The sequence below is a fragment of the Haliaeetus albicilla genome, chromosome 3 (genome assembly GCF_947461875.1).
Source record: "Haliaeetus albicilla chromosome 3, bHalAlb1.1, whole genome shotgun sequence".
Classification (NCBI taxonomy): Eukaryota; Metazoa; Chordata; class Aves; order Accipitriformes; family Accipitridae; genus Haliaeetus; species Haliaeetus albicilla.
The window spans coordinates 34,948,051-34,969,564 of record NC_091485.1 but is presented as its reverse complement, the minus strand read 5'-3'; the positions used below and the strand labels follow the sequence as shown (position 1 = coordinate 34,969,564).

The window sequence follows — 21,514 nt, the reverse complement described above, 5'->3', positions numbered from 1 at the left end:
TACTGGACAATCATTGCAAATCCCCTTTACAGCGTTATTGAATATGCTCACTTAGTCCTCCGAGCATTTTCAAATTTGGGTGAATCTTTCTTAAAGCAGTGTCACGCTATGAACAGCTGTTGGTGCACAATTCTGCCTTCCTTCAGAACATGTTTCAGTCCTGAATCAGTACGCCGCATCCTGGAAGAGACAAACTCCAGCTTCTCTTCATTCTTAAGAAGTTGACTCTAATCATATATACATTTTTTCTGGTGTTTACCTGGGAAACCAGCTTCTAGGTTCCTCTCCTCTTCATTTGTAAATCGCCATTATTCCTCAATTTCTTGTTCTGTATCAAATCAAATCAATGAAGTTCTGTCACCTGTCTCAAACAGGTCAGATTAATCCTTTTCTGAACATAAACATTGGTAGCTCTTGGCCTTATCAGTCTAAATATGACCTCTGCCATATTAGCCATAGTGTGAACAACAGCACAACATAAGGCTATTAGGTTTCAGGTTTCCTGAATTTAGCCATAATAGCATGGTCTATTTAATTACGCCCCAAGTCTGCGTGACACCCAGTTCTCCTAAGGTTTTTGAAGAGATTCCTTCCTTTGCAAGCCCATTGGACATTCTCAACTCAGTAGCGAGTGCCGCTGTCTGAAAGTTTCCGTAATCAAGGTACACTGGAACCGGCTGGAGGCACGTCCCGGGGAGGCTTCTTTCTTCCAAGCAGAGAGCAGGTACTCCTGCCTCATGACCGGTGATAGAGTCCGTGTGGAAAGCCGCGCGAACACGGAAATCCACTACCCGCAGCTGTTTTAAATCCCATCCAGCCGTAGGATATATTGACTGATCCGCCCGTAATTTCGACGTAGCGGGGTAGGAAACACGGCTTCACCGCTTCAGGCGAAGCCGCAGACTTTCGCCCCCGTCCGCAGCCACAGCTGAGGCAGGCAGCGCGCCCTCAGGCCCAGCGTTCCCGTTGCGGAGCTCGTCCGTGGGCACCTCTCCCCCGGCACCCACGAGCGAGTGGGAAGGGGCCTCCCGGCCGCGGGCGGCGAGGCCTCGGGGCGGGAGCGGCCCCTCACCCGCGCCCCGCCGCGGCGGGGCTGAGGAGAGCCGGGGGGGGAGGCCGAGGGCGCTGGGGATGCGATGCCGCCGAAGGCTCCGCGCGTCCCCCACCGCCGTCCCCTCGCGGTGGGGAGCGGCGCCTCCCTCCCGCGGCGCCCCTCCCGGCAATTTGTGGGGTCGAAGAAGTAAAAACGCCGCTGTGGGCGCGGAACCCGCTGGGGCTGCCGGGCCGCGCCCCGCCTACCTCGGGCCTGGCCGCGGGGGCGGCGGCGCGCTTATCCCGGGACGGGGCCGCGTCCGCGGGGCCCTTGTGACAGGCCGCCGCCGCCGCCGCGGGCAGGTGAGCGGGGCCGGGGGCCGCGCAGCGCCGGCAGCCGCGGGGGGAGCGAGGCGGGGGTGGGACGGAGGGCGGCCGCGGCGTCACGCCGGCGGCGGGGAGCCGGCGCGGGAGTGGGAGGCCCTTTCCCCCGCGGGGGACCGGCGCCGGGCGAGGGTACGGCGGCGTTGCGGTACCCGCGCGCTGGAGCGACCGTCCTTCCTGAGGGCCCCTTGGCACCAGACATGGAGGAAAAAACCCCGAGTTTTCGCGGCAATGACGTCTGAAAGCGTTGGTGACGTTTCCCGGTGAGGAAAAGGGGTAAACGTAGGTGGCTGGCGCTTGCTGTATCTTACTTGCGCCCGAGCGCGACGGGTACGACCACTGAGGGCAGATCCTGCTCTCCGCACCGCGCACCCTCCTCCAGCTCTCGCCTGCCACATCCCTGGGAGCTGGTTCCTCGTTTCCGCGTGGTGCATCAAACCCGAGTAATTGCTGATAGTTTCAGCTTTGGGGGGACAGACCCTTCAGCTTTGGGGGGACAGACCCTTCAGCTTTGGGGTGGATGTGCTGGTAATCCATGAAGGTCGGGAAAGCTGTAGAAACACAGCAGCCCACAAGGTGGGAGGATTTATGGAGGCAAATCAAGTGGATGGCACAGTGTGAGACCAGCGAGAGAGTTATTTTCTGTGGAACTGCCACAAAAAATCTGGGAAACGTAAAACTGGAATTTCATTTACGCTGAAAGGCAAGATGCAGAGTTGTAACTGTTAAATTACTCCTCTTGTGAAACAGAGCAGTTGAGTGTGACAGAAGAGAAAGTAGGAGCCTGCCACCAGAAAGCAGGTGTCAAAAAATTCCCTGTGGAAGAGTCTCCAGCTACTTTACACCCATCTTCCCACTGTGCTCTGCTAAACCTACTGCCGAGAACAAACTGGTGAGCAGCAAGGCCAAGACAATCCATTCTTTAGTCAGGGTTGAAAGCCAACTACAAGGTTTTAATTTTGATGCCATGGGTCTCTTCTGACAGTTTCGTTGTTGCACTTCCGTTCCCCAGGATTATAGTGTTGATAAGATTATCAAGAAATGATGCTTCAGCAAGAGCTTGGGATCTGAGTGACTCGTAGTACAGGAGGCTTCTGTTGGAAGGGGAGCTCCCCTTTAAATAGGGAGATATCAGTTCTGTCTCCCTCTGACAGCACCTGTAATTTTACATTGTAGATACAGCTATTACTCTGGAATTCCATATGCTTTATAGGTGGAGCCCAAACAAACATCTCGTGTGTCAACACAGATGTTGTTCTCTAGAAGAACAATGAAATCACTTAGAACAGTAACGCTTCAAGTCCATCACTAGGTGAAATGAGAAAAATGTAGACAATTAAAAAAAAAATGTTTGTTCACAAAACACTATACCCACTTGTTAACCTTTTATGGGATATTCAGTATTGAAGAACATGGGAGCTGCTCTTGGCTCAGCTTTGATAAAAGCAGAAAAGAAATTTCTTTCTTAAATTTTGAGACTTGGGGCAAACCAAACCAGTTACGAGTAAACACGTTGTGATAACACTCTTGCATTGTCTTCCAGTGCATAATCAAGCCAAGCAGGTCTTTAGTAGTAGCCTTGCAATAGGCACTCAAGTAGTTATGTAGCAATTTTCTATATGGTGTTGATAGACAGGATGCTTCAAAATTTTGTTTGTGGTCTCAGCAAGGGGCTGGTGAGAGATAGCCAGTAGAACGTGGCAAAAATAGAAGTTCTGTCCTGTTGTAGTCCTTTGATGTTATACTGGCAGTACAGAGGGATGCATTTACCATGTTGGACTCCTGCATACGGTCCGGGGTTCAGTGATCAGGGTTCATTCTTTCCTTATGAAATGTTGGAGGTAGTGTACAATTGAACTGTGGGAGCAGGAACTGAAACCTGGTTGAGCACCCAACTTCCAGGAAAAGCTGTGCTGCTGCTAGTTTTTCCTCAATTGATCAGCCATTTATTCTTCTTCACTCTGGCTTGGATTCAGCTGGAATGATGTTGAATTAGTTTGTATCCCACCCACCCAGCTAGCTGGTGTAAAGTGAACTCACTCCCTGTGTACCCAGCTACTTTCATATGTCCTCAGTTAAAGCTGTACTGTTAATACCTGTTTTGTAGGTTTAAAAAAAATACTTTTGCACATTTAAGTATTTTAATTTCTCTCTTAAACTTTTTTTTAGTGTCTACATTGAACTTAAAATCAGAAATGAGTAAGTTACTATGTTCATTTATACTGTAGTCTGTGAGCAAACAGGGTTAAATGTAGTGGTCTTCCAGCCAGCAAATAATTCTCTGTTACATAAAAATTAAGATGGAGGAAGAGGAATCAGTGGGATGTTACACTGATCAATGTAAACATCCTATTAATATTAGGAGAAAATTCTGAAAATGCTGAATAATGTAGGACATCATAGGCTCAATTCCCATCTGATGGATACTTTTTTGTCATGTCAGTTGATGACCTCATTCATTTCATATATGCTCTATTTTACGGAGCTTTTTTTTTAACCAAAATGTCAAGTGGCATTGGTAATATACTTTCATAAATCCTGTTGGCCAACTTAAGTTTGGCCTGTTCCCAAGAGTGGTTTTGCTTGTGCCAGCATTTTCACAGCCCTCCTGTTAGCAGGGAGCCAGCTGATCCTTTTGGGAGACCAGGCTGGTGGTGAGAACATACGGCGAGGGGCTGGTGGAAGGGTGAGTTCCAAGTAGCAGCTCACGTGTGGTTTGAAGTGACTCTGACAAGCTCCTAGTAAAACTGTATGTGCATGACACCTGCTCAAGCTATTAAACCTCTGATTTCCTCAAAGAACGGAGGTGCATTTGTTTACAAGGTCTGTTTCCCACAAAATTATAATGAGTGGCATGTTATCTTCGTCACATGCCATCTTTTCAGTAATCTTGCCAGTGATTTATCTGGCTGCTGAGTCTGCAGTTACTTGTGTTTGGGGACTTTGGAATAATCTTAAATCTCTTTCAGTCCTTTGGATTTTCCCTAGTCTTCCAAGAGTTACTAAAAATGAGTATCAGGAGGCCAGAGGGCATTTCAGGTGGTTTTTAAAAGAATGGTAGGTACAAGAAGATACCTGGACTTGTTAATGTTAAAATGTTGGTACATTACATGATCTCTTGGTCACCAGGTTCCTGTCAGCAATCAATATATCCAAATTAATCCCCATATCATATAGGGGTTATTATTGGTACATTTACTATGGGTATGGGCATTTTATCTGCAATTTTAAGCCAGTTTTGCTACTGGGTATAGTAGTCTGTGTTCCCAGTCTGAAGCCCCCATAACGATGCAAAATCCACTTGCTTCTTTCATCCTATGTTGCAGGCTGAACGAGTTATTCCAAGTACTGCTCACTATTTCTCATTGAGTGGCCTGAGGGAAGCCCTTAACATGGCCTTGTCCTGGGCTCTGTCAGCACAGCATCCTTCGCAGGCATTGAGAATTTGTAGTCCTTGTTCTTAATCAGCAACTGTAAACAATTAATAACTTCTTTACTACAGAGTAGCACTACACCATCAGCTTTATCCTTCTTAAACACCTTCTAAGCAGAGATTTTAATATCTGAATCATGCAGACTATTCCTTTTATTTCTTTCATGTTATCAATAAAATCTCTTTTCAGTGACAATTTCCAGATCTTCCTGTATCTTAGTCAGGCACCAGTCATCAGGATATAAACATTTCTATATTAATTCTCGAGACATTCTTTATCACGTTGGTTTTGTTTGTTTGTGCCATGCTGAGCATCATTTAATACAGTGCTTGCTTCCTTTGAGCTCCTAGTTTACTATCCTTCCAGCTTGTGCTCTACCTATGAAACTGTCTTTATCTAAACCCATGAGTTTTTGGACTTTTACCCTTCCAGTTCTCTCCCCAATCCCACTGCAGGGGGGGGGAGTGAGCGAGCGGCTGTGTGGTGCTCAGCTGCCTACTGGGGTTAAACCACGACAGTCCTTTTTGGTGCCCAACGTGGAGTTTGAAGAGTTTGAGATAAGGACAGATTCAACTGGAGTGTGCGAGACCAAATTTATAGCTATTACAGCTACTCATCGGCAGGGCTTGCCATGGGGCCTGCTTGCCTTACTGCATATTGCTGTCTAGTGCATGATCGTGGCCGCTTTTTGCTGTAGCTGTTTGCTGTACTCCTTGTCATCCATAATTCTGAACAGAGCTGTGCTTTACACCAGTCCACCCCTATATTCTACCCAGGGCTTCAAAGAAGAAAAAAGTGGAGTGAGTAGTGTATAACAGGTTGTGGTGGGTTGACCCTGGCTGGGCGCCAGGTGCCCACCAAAGCCACTCTATTACTCCCCCTCCTCAGCTGGACAGGGGGGAGAAAATATAACAAAAGTCTCGTGGGTCAAGATAAGGACAGTTTAATAAAGTAAAAACAAATGTCGCGCGCGAAAGCAAAGAAAAACAAATGATGTTATTCTCCACTTCCCATCAGCAGGTGATGTCCGGCCACTTCCCGGGAAGCAGGGCTTCAGTACGCGTAGTGGTTGCTCAGGAAGACCAAAATGCCCCCCTTCTGTCTCCCTTTATTTAGCTTTTGTATCTGAGCTGATGTCATATGGTATGGAATATGTTTGGTTAGTTTAGGTCAGCTGTCCTGGTTATGTCCCCTCCCAAGATCTTGCCCAGCCCCAGCCTGCTGTTGAGGGGGGCAAAAATGTTGGAGAGCCAGCCTTGATGCTGTGCCAGCGCTGCTCAGCAGTAGCCAAAACACTGGTGTGCTATCAACACCTTTCTAGCTACCAATGCAGAGAACACAGCACTGCGAGGGCTGCTGTGGGGAGAATTAACTCCATCTCAGCCAGACCTGATACACAGGTTTGCTCATATAAGTAAGCAGCTGAAGACATAAAGTCAGAAAAGTCTGGACTTGCTATACTTTATGATCTTGGAACTGACTGCGGCAATTATGATTTGTTTCTTGTAGGTACTTGTTCTGGTATTGGAGCAGAAAAATTTACTTGTTAAACAAGCAGTAACCTGATTGAAGCAAATAAAATCTGTATTCAGTTAGGGATTACTGAACCTGATTGCAATGTTTAAATCTCTGGCTAAGCTCAAGAATCTTAAAATCAGCCAGTGATGCTGAAGTGCTCTTGCGTTCCAGAGAAACCCCTACCTGCTGCCAGGCCGGCAGGGTCAGCTGTAGGAACAGACTTAACTAGGGAGCTGCATGTGGCAAACGTATCGCCAGGGCCATGGAGCCCACTTGGCCTTTGCTGGGGCGTGTTGGCACAGCTATGTGGATGAGGGGCGAAGAGCTGCTCTTCCCAGTGCTATCAGCAGTCCCAAACGCTGTCCCAGGCACCTCCAGGCCTCGGGAAGGAGCCATGGCTGCCCAGGTTTTGCTTGCCGGCTCTTCAGCCGCTCACTCTGCTGTTTGTTCCTCTCGCTGCCGGCTGCTGCCAAACTGAGAGGGACCAGAAGCCAGGCTGGACTGTCTGAGAGAGCCTGGACCGCTGGTAGCAGTCTTCTTGGCTAATGCTGCTGAAAATACTTATCACTTACCCTCTTTTGAGCTTCTAAAAAGCCATGCTGATACAGAGAAATCATCTGATCAGCCATGTTGCATGGATCCTGAGGCTTCTGTAGACTCCAGCCCTTGTCCTTTTAGCCCCTATTATCCAGCTGTATAAAAAAACCCCATAAATACATAGGATAATCTCATCACCCTTTACAGTCAGTGGTGGATGGCAATTGCCAGCAGCTATCTTAGCGTGACAGAGACAGACAAAATGTTTGACTCTGTGCTATACCAAAATAGGCTTCAGGTTTATCTACAGAAAACTTTTTTCCTAAATTGAGAATATTCCATGATTAGAGAAATCAGAGCTGTTTTTTTTTTCTTTTTTTTTTTCTCTCCTCCTTGCAGTACGTGATAGGTAGAAAGGAATCCTGCGCTTCAGCACAGATACTGATGACCGACCTAAGCTGCCTTGCCTATGTACTGGAAGAATGGACTGTTGTGGAGTACCTGAAGAAACACCTTTTTCATATGGTCATCGTCTCACTGACAATAAGTGCAATATTAGTTTTTTTTATAGTTCCTTTAACAATCCTCTTTTTCATTTACCTTACTAATATTTTGCTTTTAATATATCAGAAGAACGGTGAGGTAAAAGCAGATCCCTTGAGTGATGTTTGGGATAGTGCAAGGAAAACAATAGCAAGCTTTTGGGATATATATGCAAGAATATGGCATGGTAAGTATGACATGACTTGTCTGAAGCTTTGAATTACAATAAATAGTAAATACACGTAAGTTTTAGGTTTTGGTTTTTTTTTAATTTCTTCCAAATGGATGCAAAGAAATTACGTTTATTATACTTTGTATGGCACCTAACCCAAAAGTTTCTGCCTCAAACACTGATTGCAATACAGAATAAGCAGAATGAAAGGGAGAAATTAGTTTATATAGGGTAAATTTCTCAAGTGGATAGGCAGCCACATGCTAGGCTCTTGTTCTTCCCACAGATGTAGTTTAAGGCTATCAGCAAGACTTAACTTTGCTGCCCTAAGGATGAAGAATAACAGGTTGTTATCTATGTTGCTATCCTGCCTCACAGCTTTTTCCCCTTAATCTTTGAACATCCTGCAGTATAAAACTGTCTCCACCTCTTCCTAGGACTCTGCCTGCTCCATCCCCATCCTTCCCCCCCCGAACAGCTCATGATAAGAGCTGTAGCAGGGATGGTGATGAAGGCAGGCAAGGTAGAACAGAGCTCTTAGTTGGTAGAAGCTGTGGCTTTCCCAAGCCTTTTTATACACTAGCCTCCTAGTGTGGCTCCACCTAAAACCTAAATCAAACGTAGAAAGAGTCAGGAGAGGGATTTACAGAAGTCTGTGTCTGTGAGGAAATTCCCTTCCACTGTGAAGTGAATACATTTAACTCTTGTGGAGAGAACCTCTCTTTGGGATTCTTACAGATTCTGGTTTGGACTTAAACATCTCAACCAGAGAAGCTTTTTATTGTGTAAAATCCCAAACTTTTCATTCTGTCTGACACAGAATGGAGATTCATGCTTCTGTATTTCAGGAAAGCATCCTGACTGCTTGTTTGCCTCTCATTCTGCTGATGAAGCAGTTTCACACCAGTCAGTATAGTAATTTTTTTTTTAATTATTGTGCTTTGGACTGGGAAAAGTTCCTAATGGGAAATAATTAATTTAGTCCCCTCACTGGGGAATATGTCAGGTTCAGGTCTCGTCTAGTGATTAAACTGACCAACAAATTAGTCCACTGATAACCTGTGGTGTTTGAGGGACTTTCTCTTTGCTATTGACCAAAAGTTCCATCCAGAACTTAGTTCTTTTAAAAGCTACCGCAGAGGCTTTCAGAACTTTCTGAAAGTCATTTAACAAAGGATAGTAAACAGTTTTCTTTAAATTGCCAGATGATTTACAGCTATCATAGTCAGTGTATTGCTTTCCATCCTAAACAGGTTATGAGCTTCATGGTGTGGAAAACCTACCAGAAGGACCGGGCATTCTTGTGTATTACCATGGAGCTATTCCTATAGACTACCTTTACTTTTTGTCTAGGCTCTTTCTCTGGAAGAAAAGACTTTGTCTGTCAGTAGCTGATCATTTTGTTTTTCGTTTACCAGGTAAGAACATGTTCTCTTGTATTTCAGCACCCTGGATTCACTCAACCTGTTGCTGGTTTTGGTGAAATTTACATTTATTAGACTTTCAAGACAGCTTTTAAACTAAAAGACTGCTTTTAGACTTTTAAACTAAAAGCTGGTAGATGCAGAAGGGCAAACAGGGTAGAATATCCTGTCTTTCAAGTGGAAGGTCATAAAAACACTAGTAGACCCTCCAAAGCCAACAAATAGACATTATCTAATCCCTTTGGGATGAAAAGTCATGCCTCAGTAGAAAGTGTAGGATAGGACTATATTATTGACCTAGTGCTGGCTGGTCAGCAATGGGCTATGTGTGCAGAAGAGCCCAGTAAATGGTAGGACATGAATTATTACCTACTTGCTCTCTACACTGGGTAGCCATTGCAGTGGGGTGTGACATCAAATCTATCTTTTGATCAAAGCCTGGAGCAGGACACAAAACTTCTTTGAAGATTTTACTGTTGAAGAGAGCTCTGTAATACTGACTGACACAATACATTCAACACATGGTAGACTGAGAAAGAAATAAGTAATTCCGTTGTGAAAAGGAGAAGATACAGAAAAGCAAACCTCATTTATTTTTAGAAAAACAAGGCATAAAGAAGGAACACCCAGAAGAAATAGCAGGGAGATTATTTAAAGGCACCTTTATACCACTTATATTAAAAATTATTATAATAATAAAGAGTAAAGGAAGCTATTTAAAAAGTAGAAGGACATTTTTCAGAAAAGCAAGTTGTGTCCAAACACTGAAAACAAAGCATAAACTCAAGCAAGTTTGATGCAAGAACATACTAAGGCACCCCTAGAAAGATGATGATGAAGAATTTGCTAAAGGCGTACTTAGTAAATACCGTGTAGTAATAAACACTTCAGAAGCATGAAGCCATCAAGAGATGATTGGCTTTTAAGAGGACCCCTAAAGGAAGATAAAGCTTAGAATGTTACAAAGGAGACTTCTTTTTTTAAGGGATAAGTGAGATGGTACTGTTTCAAATTGAAGTGTCCATAGCACAGATTTTTATTACAAATGTATAGTAAACTATTGTCAGGACCAAGCAACACTCTCAGCTGTGCAATTTCCAGACTACTGATGTGTACATAACATATTGCTTGAATTATGTTCATGCTAGAGGAACAGAAGGTGGCAAATACGGTGTCAACCTATAAAAAGGCTACCAAAAAGGCATCTGGTAAAAAAGATCACAAATAATGGAGATTAGGCCTCCCCACTTGCTGCATTAGTAGAAAATGTGGCTAAAGGTAATAGACTGAGTGAAACTTCTCCCTAACCTTCTCTTGCTCCATCATACCTGCTTTTTGCAGACAAATGTACTTCACAGATTGGTTCTTTAAAGAATGCTCATGAGCATATGCTGAACCTCAGTCTGTTGGATTAATTACAGTTATGGGAGAAGTCTTCTTGTGAATGAATAACTGGCTAAAAGGTAGGAAATAAAGGGTAGAAATAAATAGCTCATTTTCACAAAGAAGCAGAATTCACCAGGTATACAGATGAAGATCAGTGCTGGCACCTATATTGTTCAAAATAATCATAATCTAGATCAGTAGTGAGATGACAAAGCTTTACACTGTCCATTTTTTTTCAAGGCAGTAAAAGCCCACACAGGGAGTACGGTTATCTACCAATACTGAATCACTGGCTGATTAAATGGCAGATGAAACTCAGTATTAGTTATAATGCAGTCCACAAGGAAAGAAAAACAAGTCTAAACACATAAACATGTAATTAGGCTTTAAATTTTCTACATGACTTTAGGAATATGTCAGCTTAAGTCTCAGCAATTGCCAAAAGGCAAACAGAATTATAGGTTTATCATGAAAAAGAAGAAACAGAAAATACCATTATGTGCTCAAAATGCATATTGTGCCCACATCTTGAGTACTGCATGGAATTCTGGTCTCGCCATCTCTGGTCTCTCCATCTCAGAAAAGCCTCAAAATAATAAAGATACAAAAAAGGACAAGGATGATCAGAGGTCTGGCATGGCTTCCTTTGAAGAGCTAGTAAACAGGACAGAAGTCTTGCATGACTGGAGGATATAAAATTCTGTGTGACCTGGAAAAGGGGAAGAAGTGATAGTATGTTCATGTGATACATCATAATTCTTAACAGGCAAGTTTTAAAGCCAAACAAAGGAAGTACCTATTCACTTAATAAGGATATGGCATTCCTGGCTGCAGGATAAAACAGGAATACATATGAGTTCACAAAGGGATTAAACATAGTCAACATCTGTCTTTGACAGAAAGATCTATCAAACATGATGCCTTGAGTAAGTTTAAATACAATTCAATTACAAGATGCGGCACTGTGTTTTCCACTGTCTTCCAAAGTTTCCGTTGCAGACCTTTGTCAAAGTTGCAGTGCTAGCCACCAGGTTCTGGCAGGCCATAGTTGTTGTTTACATTTATTAATATAAACAATTTCTTTTCAAACCATGCTGTTGGAACGGTGAATTTGAAGATTGGGGAAACTCTTGTCTGCTGAAGCTCTCTATGGGAGTTCCAAACTGATTGATTTAAAATGTGAAGATGATGTAAGAAAACATAGAATGCTTCTATGGTTCTCAGTCTGGCCTTTGGAGAAATCCTGGTTATGGAAACAAAGGAAGGAGATTCATCGAACTGTTCATGCAGTGCTGAAACTGCCCTGCTAACTTCTGCCATTCATCCATCTTAAGAGTTGTACAGCAGTCCAACTTGATCCATGTAGTTTGCAATTTAACAACAAAATACTCAGTTTAACAACTCAAAACCTCAACATTTAAAATGTTGCTTGTCACATAGTTATTTTTGTAGTAATCTTCATTGTACCGAAAATTTGTATCTTTTTTCTATATTAAAATATTTAAGAAGGAGGAGGGAGGAATAGATGTTTATTTTCAGATTTCTAGCTATGATGCACAAGTTCTGGTTGCATGGCTGGTGTTTTGATAATTACGGAAAATAGCATGTGGAGGCATTAGTTTATTGAGACACCCCTGATAAGCTCCTTCATAACATTTGGGCAAAACCGCTGTCACGTATTTGTCATTTTGCCAATAGTTACTCTGTAGGTGTTTTACTTCCTTTGTACAAATTTGCCTTAGTCTAAATATATAGCTATTAGATTTTCATTTAGCTGTAATCTTGTTCCTACCTGCAAGCAGTATTTGTGATACATTGTTATAATAGTATGTATTTGCTACTTATTTATTGCAGGACTTAAATTATTATTGGAAGTGACGGGTATTATGCTAGGTACAAGGGAGGAGTGTCTCATTGCACTGAAGAATGGACACTTGGTATCCATCTCACCAGGTGGAGTTAGAGAAGCACTATTCAGTGATGAAAGTTATCGACTCATGTGGGGAAATCGAAAAGGCTTTGCTCAGGTTGCTCTAGATGCAAAAGTGGTGAGTATTACATGTTACCAATCCTACTTTATGCTTATTGTATACATGCTTCAATATAAAATGCAGCTTAGGAATGTTTGTTGGAAAATCTTATAGACAGAAGAAAAGGTTTGGGAGTAAAGATTTCTTCTCCATTTCCCACTACTTTCCTCAAGCACATTAATCTGTAGGGAGCAAGGGTTTTATGGAACCGTATAGCTTTTTCTTGATTGTTGCAAGGCATCCATCTCTGAAGTTCCGGTTCCATCATGCAGGCATCCAATTTCTTGTCTTGACTGTATTTCAGGAATCTTCAGTGGTCCATCTCCATATTTCTGTAAGATTTCATTCTTTTTTCTCATCCTACTAGACTTGCATCTTTATCTTGCTTCTACATACCCAGTCATTTCCTTATGGGTCTTTAATGTATTATCCTTATCTTTCTTTCTTCTCATTTATTCTGGGAGGGTCCAGGGTTTTGTTCTCACCCTTACCTTTCTTCATGTTTGTGAAAGATTGCATCAACTAACCCAAGGTGTGTCTTCATCAGTGTCTGAGCTTGAACCATGTGTGTACCTCTGAAGCAGTTTTTCCATCTCCCTCACTTACCATGCTTTCATTCATATCATGGAACGTGTTAGAATACCTGAGCTGCATTCCATTTGGCTGAAACTAAACCATAAGTGGGACCTAATACTCTCCAGTTGCAAACGGGCAGTCAGTGGTACCAGACGAGAATCAGTTCTACATAAAAACATAACGCTGTTCAGTGTTGATGTCAGATCCTTAGCATCCTCTAGAGATGTGCTTCTATTGGTTTGCACTGCATTAACATACACACGGCCACGGTGTCAGTTATATTTTCCATATGGATGATGATCTACAAATAGAAACTTCTACCACTGGCTCTGACTTCTTCCATCTAACTCCACATGTGAGACTGTTTCTCTGGTATGGTCTCTGGGAAATAATTTTATTTGGGATGGCATACAGCTGAAAGAGCAGCAACCCTGTCTTTTTCCTAACTGTCACTTCTCATCATGATCACCACTAGAGATGAGTTTTTTGTCTTAATTTAGACTTAGCATACCTAGCACTCTTTGTATCCGACAATACTGGTACACATCCAGTCTTCACCTGTTCTGCCATGAGCTTTCTGCTGCTTTCTCATTTATGGCACAACCATAATTTTTCTTTACATTCTTCTTAATATCTCATCAATTGCAGTGCTCTTCTTTGGCCTTCCACGTAAACGTCATGCTTTTCTGTCTATATAGGAGAATCTGTACAGGGAGTTGAGTTCTTCCCATGAAACTTGAATTTCTTACCACACCTTTCAGGTTTTTTGTGCAGTTGCATCTCTTTCTCACCCCATCCAATTTGTTGCTTCTCAGATTTTGCTTTGATCTCTTGTGCTATAGCTCCTACTGCAAAGTATCTAGGGTTGCAAAATGCATGCTTTGTGTTAATGTTTCTTCATAACTTTATGTCTGAAATCTTGTAGGGAGATAACTAAACACTAGAATAAATTCAGGGGCATTTACCCAATGGATAAAGTAATTTTAGGCTGGGAGTCCTATTTCTACCTCTTTTTTGTCTTGTTATGTGGCCTTTTAAAAGTAATGTTTTATGTGCTTCTGTTCCCTCTCCTGTCCTTTTTCTCAAAAGTGTGGGCTGCTAAATGTTAGTTACGATACTTCATATATTGTGTGGGCCTGTACACCACCACTACTAGGAAAATAACAGAATGTGAATAGGATAAACCCAGTCAAATTCATATGGGCATTCTGAATTCCCTTATAGTCTTTCCTCTTACATATTAATTTAATAATATACTCAAACAGTCAGAAAGAGGTGTCACAACTTGAGTGATTTCTAATCATTTTGCTTTCATATCTGTCTTCCAAGCTACTTCAAACATTTGAACAATCTTTTCCCAGATGTTTTCACTCCACTTGGAACCTTATAATGTAATTCTAGAATGTAATAAGTTTTTTTTTTTTAATAAAAATTGAATAAAAAACTCTGAGTGCCCTTAATATAGGACGTCACCCTGATCAAAACACATCACAAAAATCCTTGCTAGTAATCCTCTTAATCCTTCCAGTCTTCCATAATTTAGAAGCACATGGAAATAGCTGAATAGTAGTATCTAAAATTGCTAACATTTTCTGTTGACAGGGTTTGTGGGGTTTTTATTTAATGAATTGAGTATTCATTGAGGATAAGGTTCTTGCAGTGTGAAAGGTTCTTGTGGTCATTTGTACAACATGTTTGGTAAAACAGACACTACGTAGGATTATCTGTTACCTGGAAGACAGAGAGATTATTTTCTCCTTTTGACACCTACTAGCCTCAGCTCACCTTTACAGGGCTGTTGGCTCTTTTATCACTTATTATTGCACTCATTCAGTTTTGGGTTTTTTTTATGATCAGGAAGTCTGACCAAATCCCAGTATGGTGGGCACCACTGTAATTAGCTTGCAGGCTCCACTGAATTTTGGGCATCTTTCATATTTCTCTGGAAATCCGCGGTCACACACACCTTAGATAACTAAATACTTAAAAAAACCCTAGTGCTGTGCATTTAACAGTAGGGGGGACAATATTAACCTTGTATACCATTTCTTCTATAAAGTTAGGCCCATAGTAGTAACTGGATTCCATCTTTTGACAAATTTGGAGTTTGTTTGTTTCTTCTTGCTGCATGCTTTTCAATACTGGCCAAACCAGTCTTGTAGGCTGACTGAAGACTAGGGATAGACTCATCTAAACTATCAGAACTTGCTCTATAGTGTAGCAATTATATATGTTTTGCTAATATGTATTTGGATCCTGGATGAAGGCAAGATAGGACTGTAAGTGTCTTTTTGAATTTATTCTACCTACAGTGTAGCCATCAATCAAAGAACCACACTCACTTTACAGTATTCAAAATGACTACATGGTGGTTCATAACCAGCCGCAGATGACTTGAGTGGGGATTTCAAGACAAAACCAACTTTATAGATGAATAGACATTCCCATTCTTCTTATAATGTTACAGAAGTTCAACAGTTCTTCCACTGAAAAAGTTGAAGAAAAGCAAACAAGGAACGTAGTTTTAGCCTCAGTCCTTGCCTATAGGTTTCCATATTCAGTTTCCACTTCATCTTATATAACTACTGTGCGTACCTGGGGTCAGAGAAGGAGAGTGTTCCTATTTAATGAACTTCTGGGACATATATATGTCTCAGTCAAATTTATCTATGCCAGGGGCCTGAGCTTCAGAAACACTCTCTGCCTATGGCTGGAGTTTGACAAGCTAATGGGAAGGAATCATTGTTTCTGAAGATCCCTGCATATTATCTGTGCCAAAAAAATGGGTTCAAGTCTAGTTAGGTAAAAGATCAACAGGGACTATGGTTTATAAAAATCTTCTGTATGTGCAAGGGGTTTGGACTACATGATGTCCAGAGGTCCCTTTCAACCTCAACTATCCTGTGTGATTCTGTGATTTTCAAGCTGGCTGGGTGTGATCCAGCTCAGTTCCAGCATAGCAGATCTAAATCTGTGGGTTACTGCAGATCTGATTGTGCTGCTTTACAGGTGCAAGCTTTTATGTGTGTACCTGATTTTATCAGCTTAGGGACTGAATGCTGCTACCCACTCTGTACTTCATTGGCGGATCGTTGTATGCAAGTGACTTTCGTAGTTGCCAGATTTCTTTATAGCCTAAGATATGTTTCTCTTGCACTATTCCTAAAATTTAAAGTGTTGTGTCTGTATGATAGGTGGGTTTCAAACATTTTAAATGTTAAACATACAGTATTCAATCAATAGCCGAAGCCAAGTGTGATATTTTTAGTGTCCAGTAGTTATATGCTTTTAAAAGACATTATTGATTATTTTTAAGGGTTTGTTTCTAATAATTTCCCATAATTTCTCATTCTGAAGGGGTTACTAATACAACTTTATGTATGTTTGATATTTTTGTTATGTGTCAGGAGTTTTTTCCTTTAAATGGTTTCCATTACTTTGAGTTCTTTGTTAGGCTCTAGTTAGGTCTTTTTCGTGCTTGTTTTTTTCTCATCCTATGGTTTCTGTTCTCTGATAGTGATTCTTAACAGCATAAAGGTGTTTTTTCATTACCTTCTGGACAAGTAATTGCAACAACATGCTCAAAATACAGTTTCAAAAAAATGAAAAGGGACAATAGAGGGGAAAAAAAGTCATTGTACGTATGGATACAATCACTGTTAAGTTTGTCTACAAACTATGAAATCTTACCTCAGGCTGTAAGATATGACTGTTTCAAGTTCAGGTGTGTCAAGTGTTTGTCTTTTTAGTCTCAATAATGAAGTGAACTTGTTCTGTAACTGCCTAAGGATCTGCCATCCAGAAGGCATGTAATCCAGGTCAGTGAGGACATACAATTGCCTTATCTGTCCAAGGGATCTGCAGAAGTTTTTTTCCAGTGGGGTATTATCCAAACATTACTGCTTCAGTGAGACCTTACTTTGAGAAGCAAATGAGATGAGCCAAACATGAATGTCTGCTTGCTTTCTGCAAGACTTCACAAAGGGAATACTTTCCTATTCACCACACATGATGTAAGCTTTAGACAGAGAAACTGCAAAACTTCATTTTATGTTTCAGTCAGCGATACTGCAATAAATATATAACATACAAGTTATTTTTTTTAGAATCTCAGTTAACTTTTATAATGTACATTCAAAATAAAAGGTATAAACCTCTAATACAATGTCAGTCATTTTCCTTACAGGTAGTGACTTTAAAACAGCAATGTTTGTGGGAGCTGAGAAATAGAATTTTATTTCTATTCTGGAGTTTATTTTTTATAACAAGATTCCTTGTTTGCTATGTAACTGACTGATAATCATCTGTATTCAAGTGATTTTCTTAGCTGCATTAACAGGCACTAAAACATAAATTCAAACCTGGTATAACATTTCTACCTTTCTGGTTTTTTGTGATTCCTTAGCCCATCATTCCAATGTATACTCAAAATGTCCGGGAAGGATATAGGATGTTTAAAGAAAGAAGTAAGAACTTTAAAATATATTTTAAGTATTTGGAATGTTTTCTCCACTTTTCTCTCAGATTTCTCTCACTATTCTCTTAGATTTTGCTTTTCAGACCTGCTTACTTTGGATTCTCTAACACGCTTGCTGTGGGTCAGAGGTATCTCAAATATGGAAATAGCTTGTGTATAACTGGCTTGTACTTTGTGATTTGGTTCTTTAATTCAGTCTTATTTGAGTGATCTATGAAGTCTATCGAGCTTTGTTTTGGTGGACAGTTACCTAAATCCTGTAATTTCTTCTTGACTGTCAGATAAAGCATGCATTTTTAAGAAGTCTTCCATATTAATCAGATTTCAAGTTTGGATTGTGTTTTCTGGACTATAATCTCACTTTTTCCTCCCTTAAACTCTTTCAGGGTTTTTTAGACAGTTGTATGAAAGTACTCGATTGCCGTTTACTCCTCCGTACGGAGGACTTCCAGTTAAATTTCGCACATACATTGGGGAGCCAATTCCTTATGATCCCAATATAACTACAGAGGAATTAGTTGAAAAGGTAAGTTAGGTCTCCTTGCAATACTGAACTACGTACTTTGCCGTCTATTATATGCACTTGAAGCTAAATTTTTGTATGCTTGAATAAAGACAAATACCCTTTTACTAGCTTTTTAAAGCAATGGGCAGTTGAGCTCCAGGTTTAATGTACGGATACCTACTAGTAAGTATTGACATAGTAATAGTTGATTGGGATGCGCTCATCCTTTCAGAATGTGTGAGCTCTGTCTTCTTGGCATGCTAACTTTGTTTCTCCCATGCCTCTGATAACTTTAATAACTGAAATTATGTATACTAATGTTTTGAGTTCAGTTTTCAGCAGCTAGAAAAATAAATTTCATGTATAACAAATACCTTTGAGAATCTTCTCCAAATAACATAGGGCTCTAGAAACAAAGTTTCACAAGAGCTTCAGTCTCAGTGTCAAAAGGAAAATGTTAAAAAAATAATTTGCATTCAAAATATAAAAATATTTTGAGTACCTACAGCTTGGTGAAATCAGTGGTGCCCAGGAGGATAAAAATGTTTATAGACCCAGGGTTTAGACGTTTTTCAAAATACTAATCTATACAGAAAACATACTTTTAAAAATTTTTCATAGAAGATGAAAGGAGGGCTCTATGCAAAAAAAATCTGCTATGGCCTAGGAATACACAGATCAAAACACTTGTTAGGAATCACTGATGAAAATAACCCTTGCTGCCCCCCAAAAGATGGAAGAAGGCTAGCTTTTATTTCTTTTTTTTTTTTTTCCTTTTTTTTAAGGATCTACTGCAGATTGTTCTGGGCTTCGCAGTAGTGAAACCAGAAAGACAGGTTTGGTCTATTACAAGGGAACTGCCCCAGCAAGCTGTGGAGTTTGGTCTTAGGTTTAGGAGGCTGGAAGCAGTATTAGTTCTAAGACTGCCCTTACGGTTATCCATATTCTTGTATTTTGGGGGAACAGTATTTTGTGTACCTGCAAAACCAAAACTGAAATTTCCCATGACGTTGATTTGCTTTACTAAGTCAAGCCTTTGATCACCCACTTCAGTGAGAGTACGGTTAGGTCTTCTGTGGCTCATATTAGTTAAAAAAACCCCAACAACTTAAATGGAGTTTGAGATGAGCAGTGGCCTGGCTGACCTCTATCTGATCCTTCCCTGGAAAGGAGTCAGGACATGAATCTTTCAGGAAAGGTTTGGCTACTGTTTTCTTATATTCCCAGTGACATTCTACCATCACTCTGAGGTAAATCACCGGAGTACGTACCTACTCTTTTTCAAGTTTAAATACATGAGGAAAAACTAAGGGAGATTATTTCTTATCCCTAGTAGAAATACAGAATTTTTTATGCATTCTCTTCACAAATTTGCATTTGAATCTCATGTAGAGTAAAAATGAACAGAACTTAGATATGAATTCTCTTATTATGTGCATGCTGTGTATGATACAATTACGGAAGAATTCATGTTGGGAAGGGTAGATGGAGGTCCCTACTCCAAATTCCTGGTCCCAGCAAGGTCAGCTGCGAGATCACATGGGGTTAGTCAGGCTTTATCCAGTGCTTTTGATGAAAACCTTCAGGGACGGAGATTGCACAGACTTAATGTTTGCATGTGTTAAGGCTACATTGACTTAGTAATGCTCAGGCTTGATAAATCTCAATAATTTGAGCCTATCCAAACTGCAATCAATGTTTTTATTCCTTTCCTTTCCAAGGAAAGTGTCATTAGGACAACTAGCTAATATAAAAGACAACTTTCTTCTTAAAGCAGATCTTCTGTGTGAATTTCCCAATACCTCTTGAACCTCTGAGAAGTCAGTGATTATACTGTTCTTCCTTGCATAAGCAGGTCTGTAAAGGCAATTTTCTCTTCTCTTTTCAGACAAAGACTGCCATCCAGACTCTCATAAGCAAGCACCAAACAATCCCAGGCAGCATATGGAAGGCTTTACTGGAGCGATTTGATAAACGTTGTAAAAGTGATTAGAATGTTTATGTTTATTTCATTGTTTTTACAGCATACAGTAAAAATCAATGTCCTACGGCACTGATGACTAATAATTGGTGTTCAACCAGTTTAATTTACAAGTTTCTACAGATTCGACAGAAGACAACAATCAACCTCTTGAAGGTTCCCCTGTGTCTTTGAGGATATTCTGAAGTCAGAAAGACTGAAGAAGAAAACTTACGTATAATAGCAATGCAATAGCTAAATTCCCCCAAAGGAAATCATGTAGCCAGGATTTGCCTTGTTCCCAAAACAAGTATGTACATACATCTGAGAGCCTCAGAAGTTTTGTCTGGATCTGTAGTTTTATGTTTTGAGCGGTTCACGGTCCAGTCTCAGAGCATAACCTCAGAGTCGTTGTTGTCCCACCAGAGTCCACCCCTTGGTGGGCACCTTCTCTGTTGGATGCCACAAAAGACACTGTCAGAAGAGAAGCTGTCTTCCTTTAGCTAATGATCTACTGTTTAGGCCATTTTTCTAGAGAGACTATACAAAGATAAATAATCCCATTAAATCAGATAGACTCCTACAAACACATGAGCTTAGTGGTTCAGTACCCTGGAAAGTAGGAATGCTATATCCAAGACTTTGCCCTGACAGAAAAATAGAAAAGTCTCTCAAAGAGAGAAAAAAGCTTTAATTAAGTGTAGCATTATGGAAATACATGTAGAAAGTAGTTTCAAGTCTGAGCTGGTACATTCCTACACTATTGCACCATACAATACTGGTTTAGTGGATGAGGCTGCCCCCAGCCTGAGAATCCCTGCATTGTAATGTGTTGGCAGTACAGATGTGCGGTACGGCCCAAATCTCCCAATGAGCAGGGAGTGGGCTTGGGGCGGTGGGTGGGTCGTGGGGGAGTGGGGTGGGGTAGGGTGGGGTGGGGGGAGCTTACTTAGGTAATGCAACCCTGAGGCTTATCATCACTGGTGGTTTGCCTAAAAATGCAGTGCTGCAACACTGCTGTCCCCATATGGATTGAGCCTAAATATCTGTTTGGAAAGGTTGATAGAGGCAGCGTGGTCTTCCTAATATAACTCGCAGAATACTGAAACTTGCTACAGCAAGCAGAATGTGTTTTTACAAGCAGTGGGATGTTGTTACTGGTGAGAGTGGGAGAGCTTTGTGTAATCTATCCAATATGCCATTAAATGCAACCAAGTCTGTTAACTTCAAACACCAAGCAAGGTATTTTTTATGCCTCATTTTTTCCTTCTTGTACTTCTAATACCTATATAATCTTTCCCTTCAACATCCTAAATCTTTATGTAGCATCTAAGAAAATATATACAATGTTTGCCCATTTTCACTAGAAAACTACACCTACTCTTTGGATTAAAATAAATTCTTCCTGTTCCCATGCTGCTTCTCCACAAATATTTCTTGCACATCTTAAGAAGGGAGCAGGATAGACAGGTAAGTTATTTCCCTGGAGCAAAAAGACAAGAATCATTTCCTGAAAAAAAAAATTCTCAAATGTGT

The 21,514-nt window shown here is 41.1% G+C and overlaps 1 protein-coding gene across 3 annotated transcripts; it reads left to right on the top strand.

The window, feature by feature from the left end:
- The first annotated feature begins 1,033 nt into the window (after positions 1 to 1,033).
- LOC104325212 (DGAT1/2-independent enzyme synthesizing storage lipids) lies at positions 1,034 to 21,215 on the top strand. Of its 3 annotated transcripts, none has more exons than XM_069779353.1 (7): positions 1,034 to 1,395; positions 7,305 to 7,635; positions 8,874 to 9,038; positions 12,285 to 12,478; positions 17,442 to 17,502; positions 17,900 to 18,039; positions 19,907 to 21,215. In XM_069779353.1, the coding sequence occupies exons 1-7, from the start codon at positions 1,132 to 1,134 to the stop codon at positions 20,009 to 20,011; spliced, it is 1,260 nt and encodes a 419-aa protein (XP_069635454.1). In that variant the 5' UTR covers positions 1,034 to 1,131; the 3' UTR covers positions 20,012 to 21,215. The 3 variants fall into 3 exon arrangements, with proteins under 3 accessions (XP_069635454.1, XP_069635455.1, XP_069635456.1); XM_069779354.1 differs by lacking the exon at positions 1,034 to 1,395 and adding an exon at positions 1,510 to 1,698; XM_069779355.1 differs by lacking the exon at positions 1,034 to 1,395 and adding an exon at positions 2,153 to 2,308.
- The last annotated feature ends 299 nt before the right edge of the window (positions 21,216 to 21,514 follow it).

Bases quoted from the DNA above. Each gene is read 5' to 3' on its own strand.
- LOC104325212 (XM_069779353.1), top strand. From the start codon at position 1,132: ATGCGATGCCGCCGAAGGCTCCGCGCGTCCCCCACCGCCGTCCCCTCG. The intron at 7,636-8,873 runs GTAAGTATGACA...CATCCTAAACAG, and splicing joins ATATGCAAGAATATGGCATG to GTTATGAGCTTCATGGTGTG. The intron at 17,503-17,899 runs GTAAGAACTTTA...AAACTCTTTCAG, and splicing joins TAGGATGTTTAAAGAAAGAA to GGTTTTTTAGACAGTTGTAT.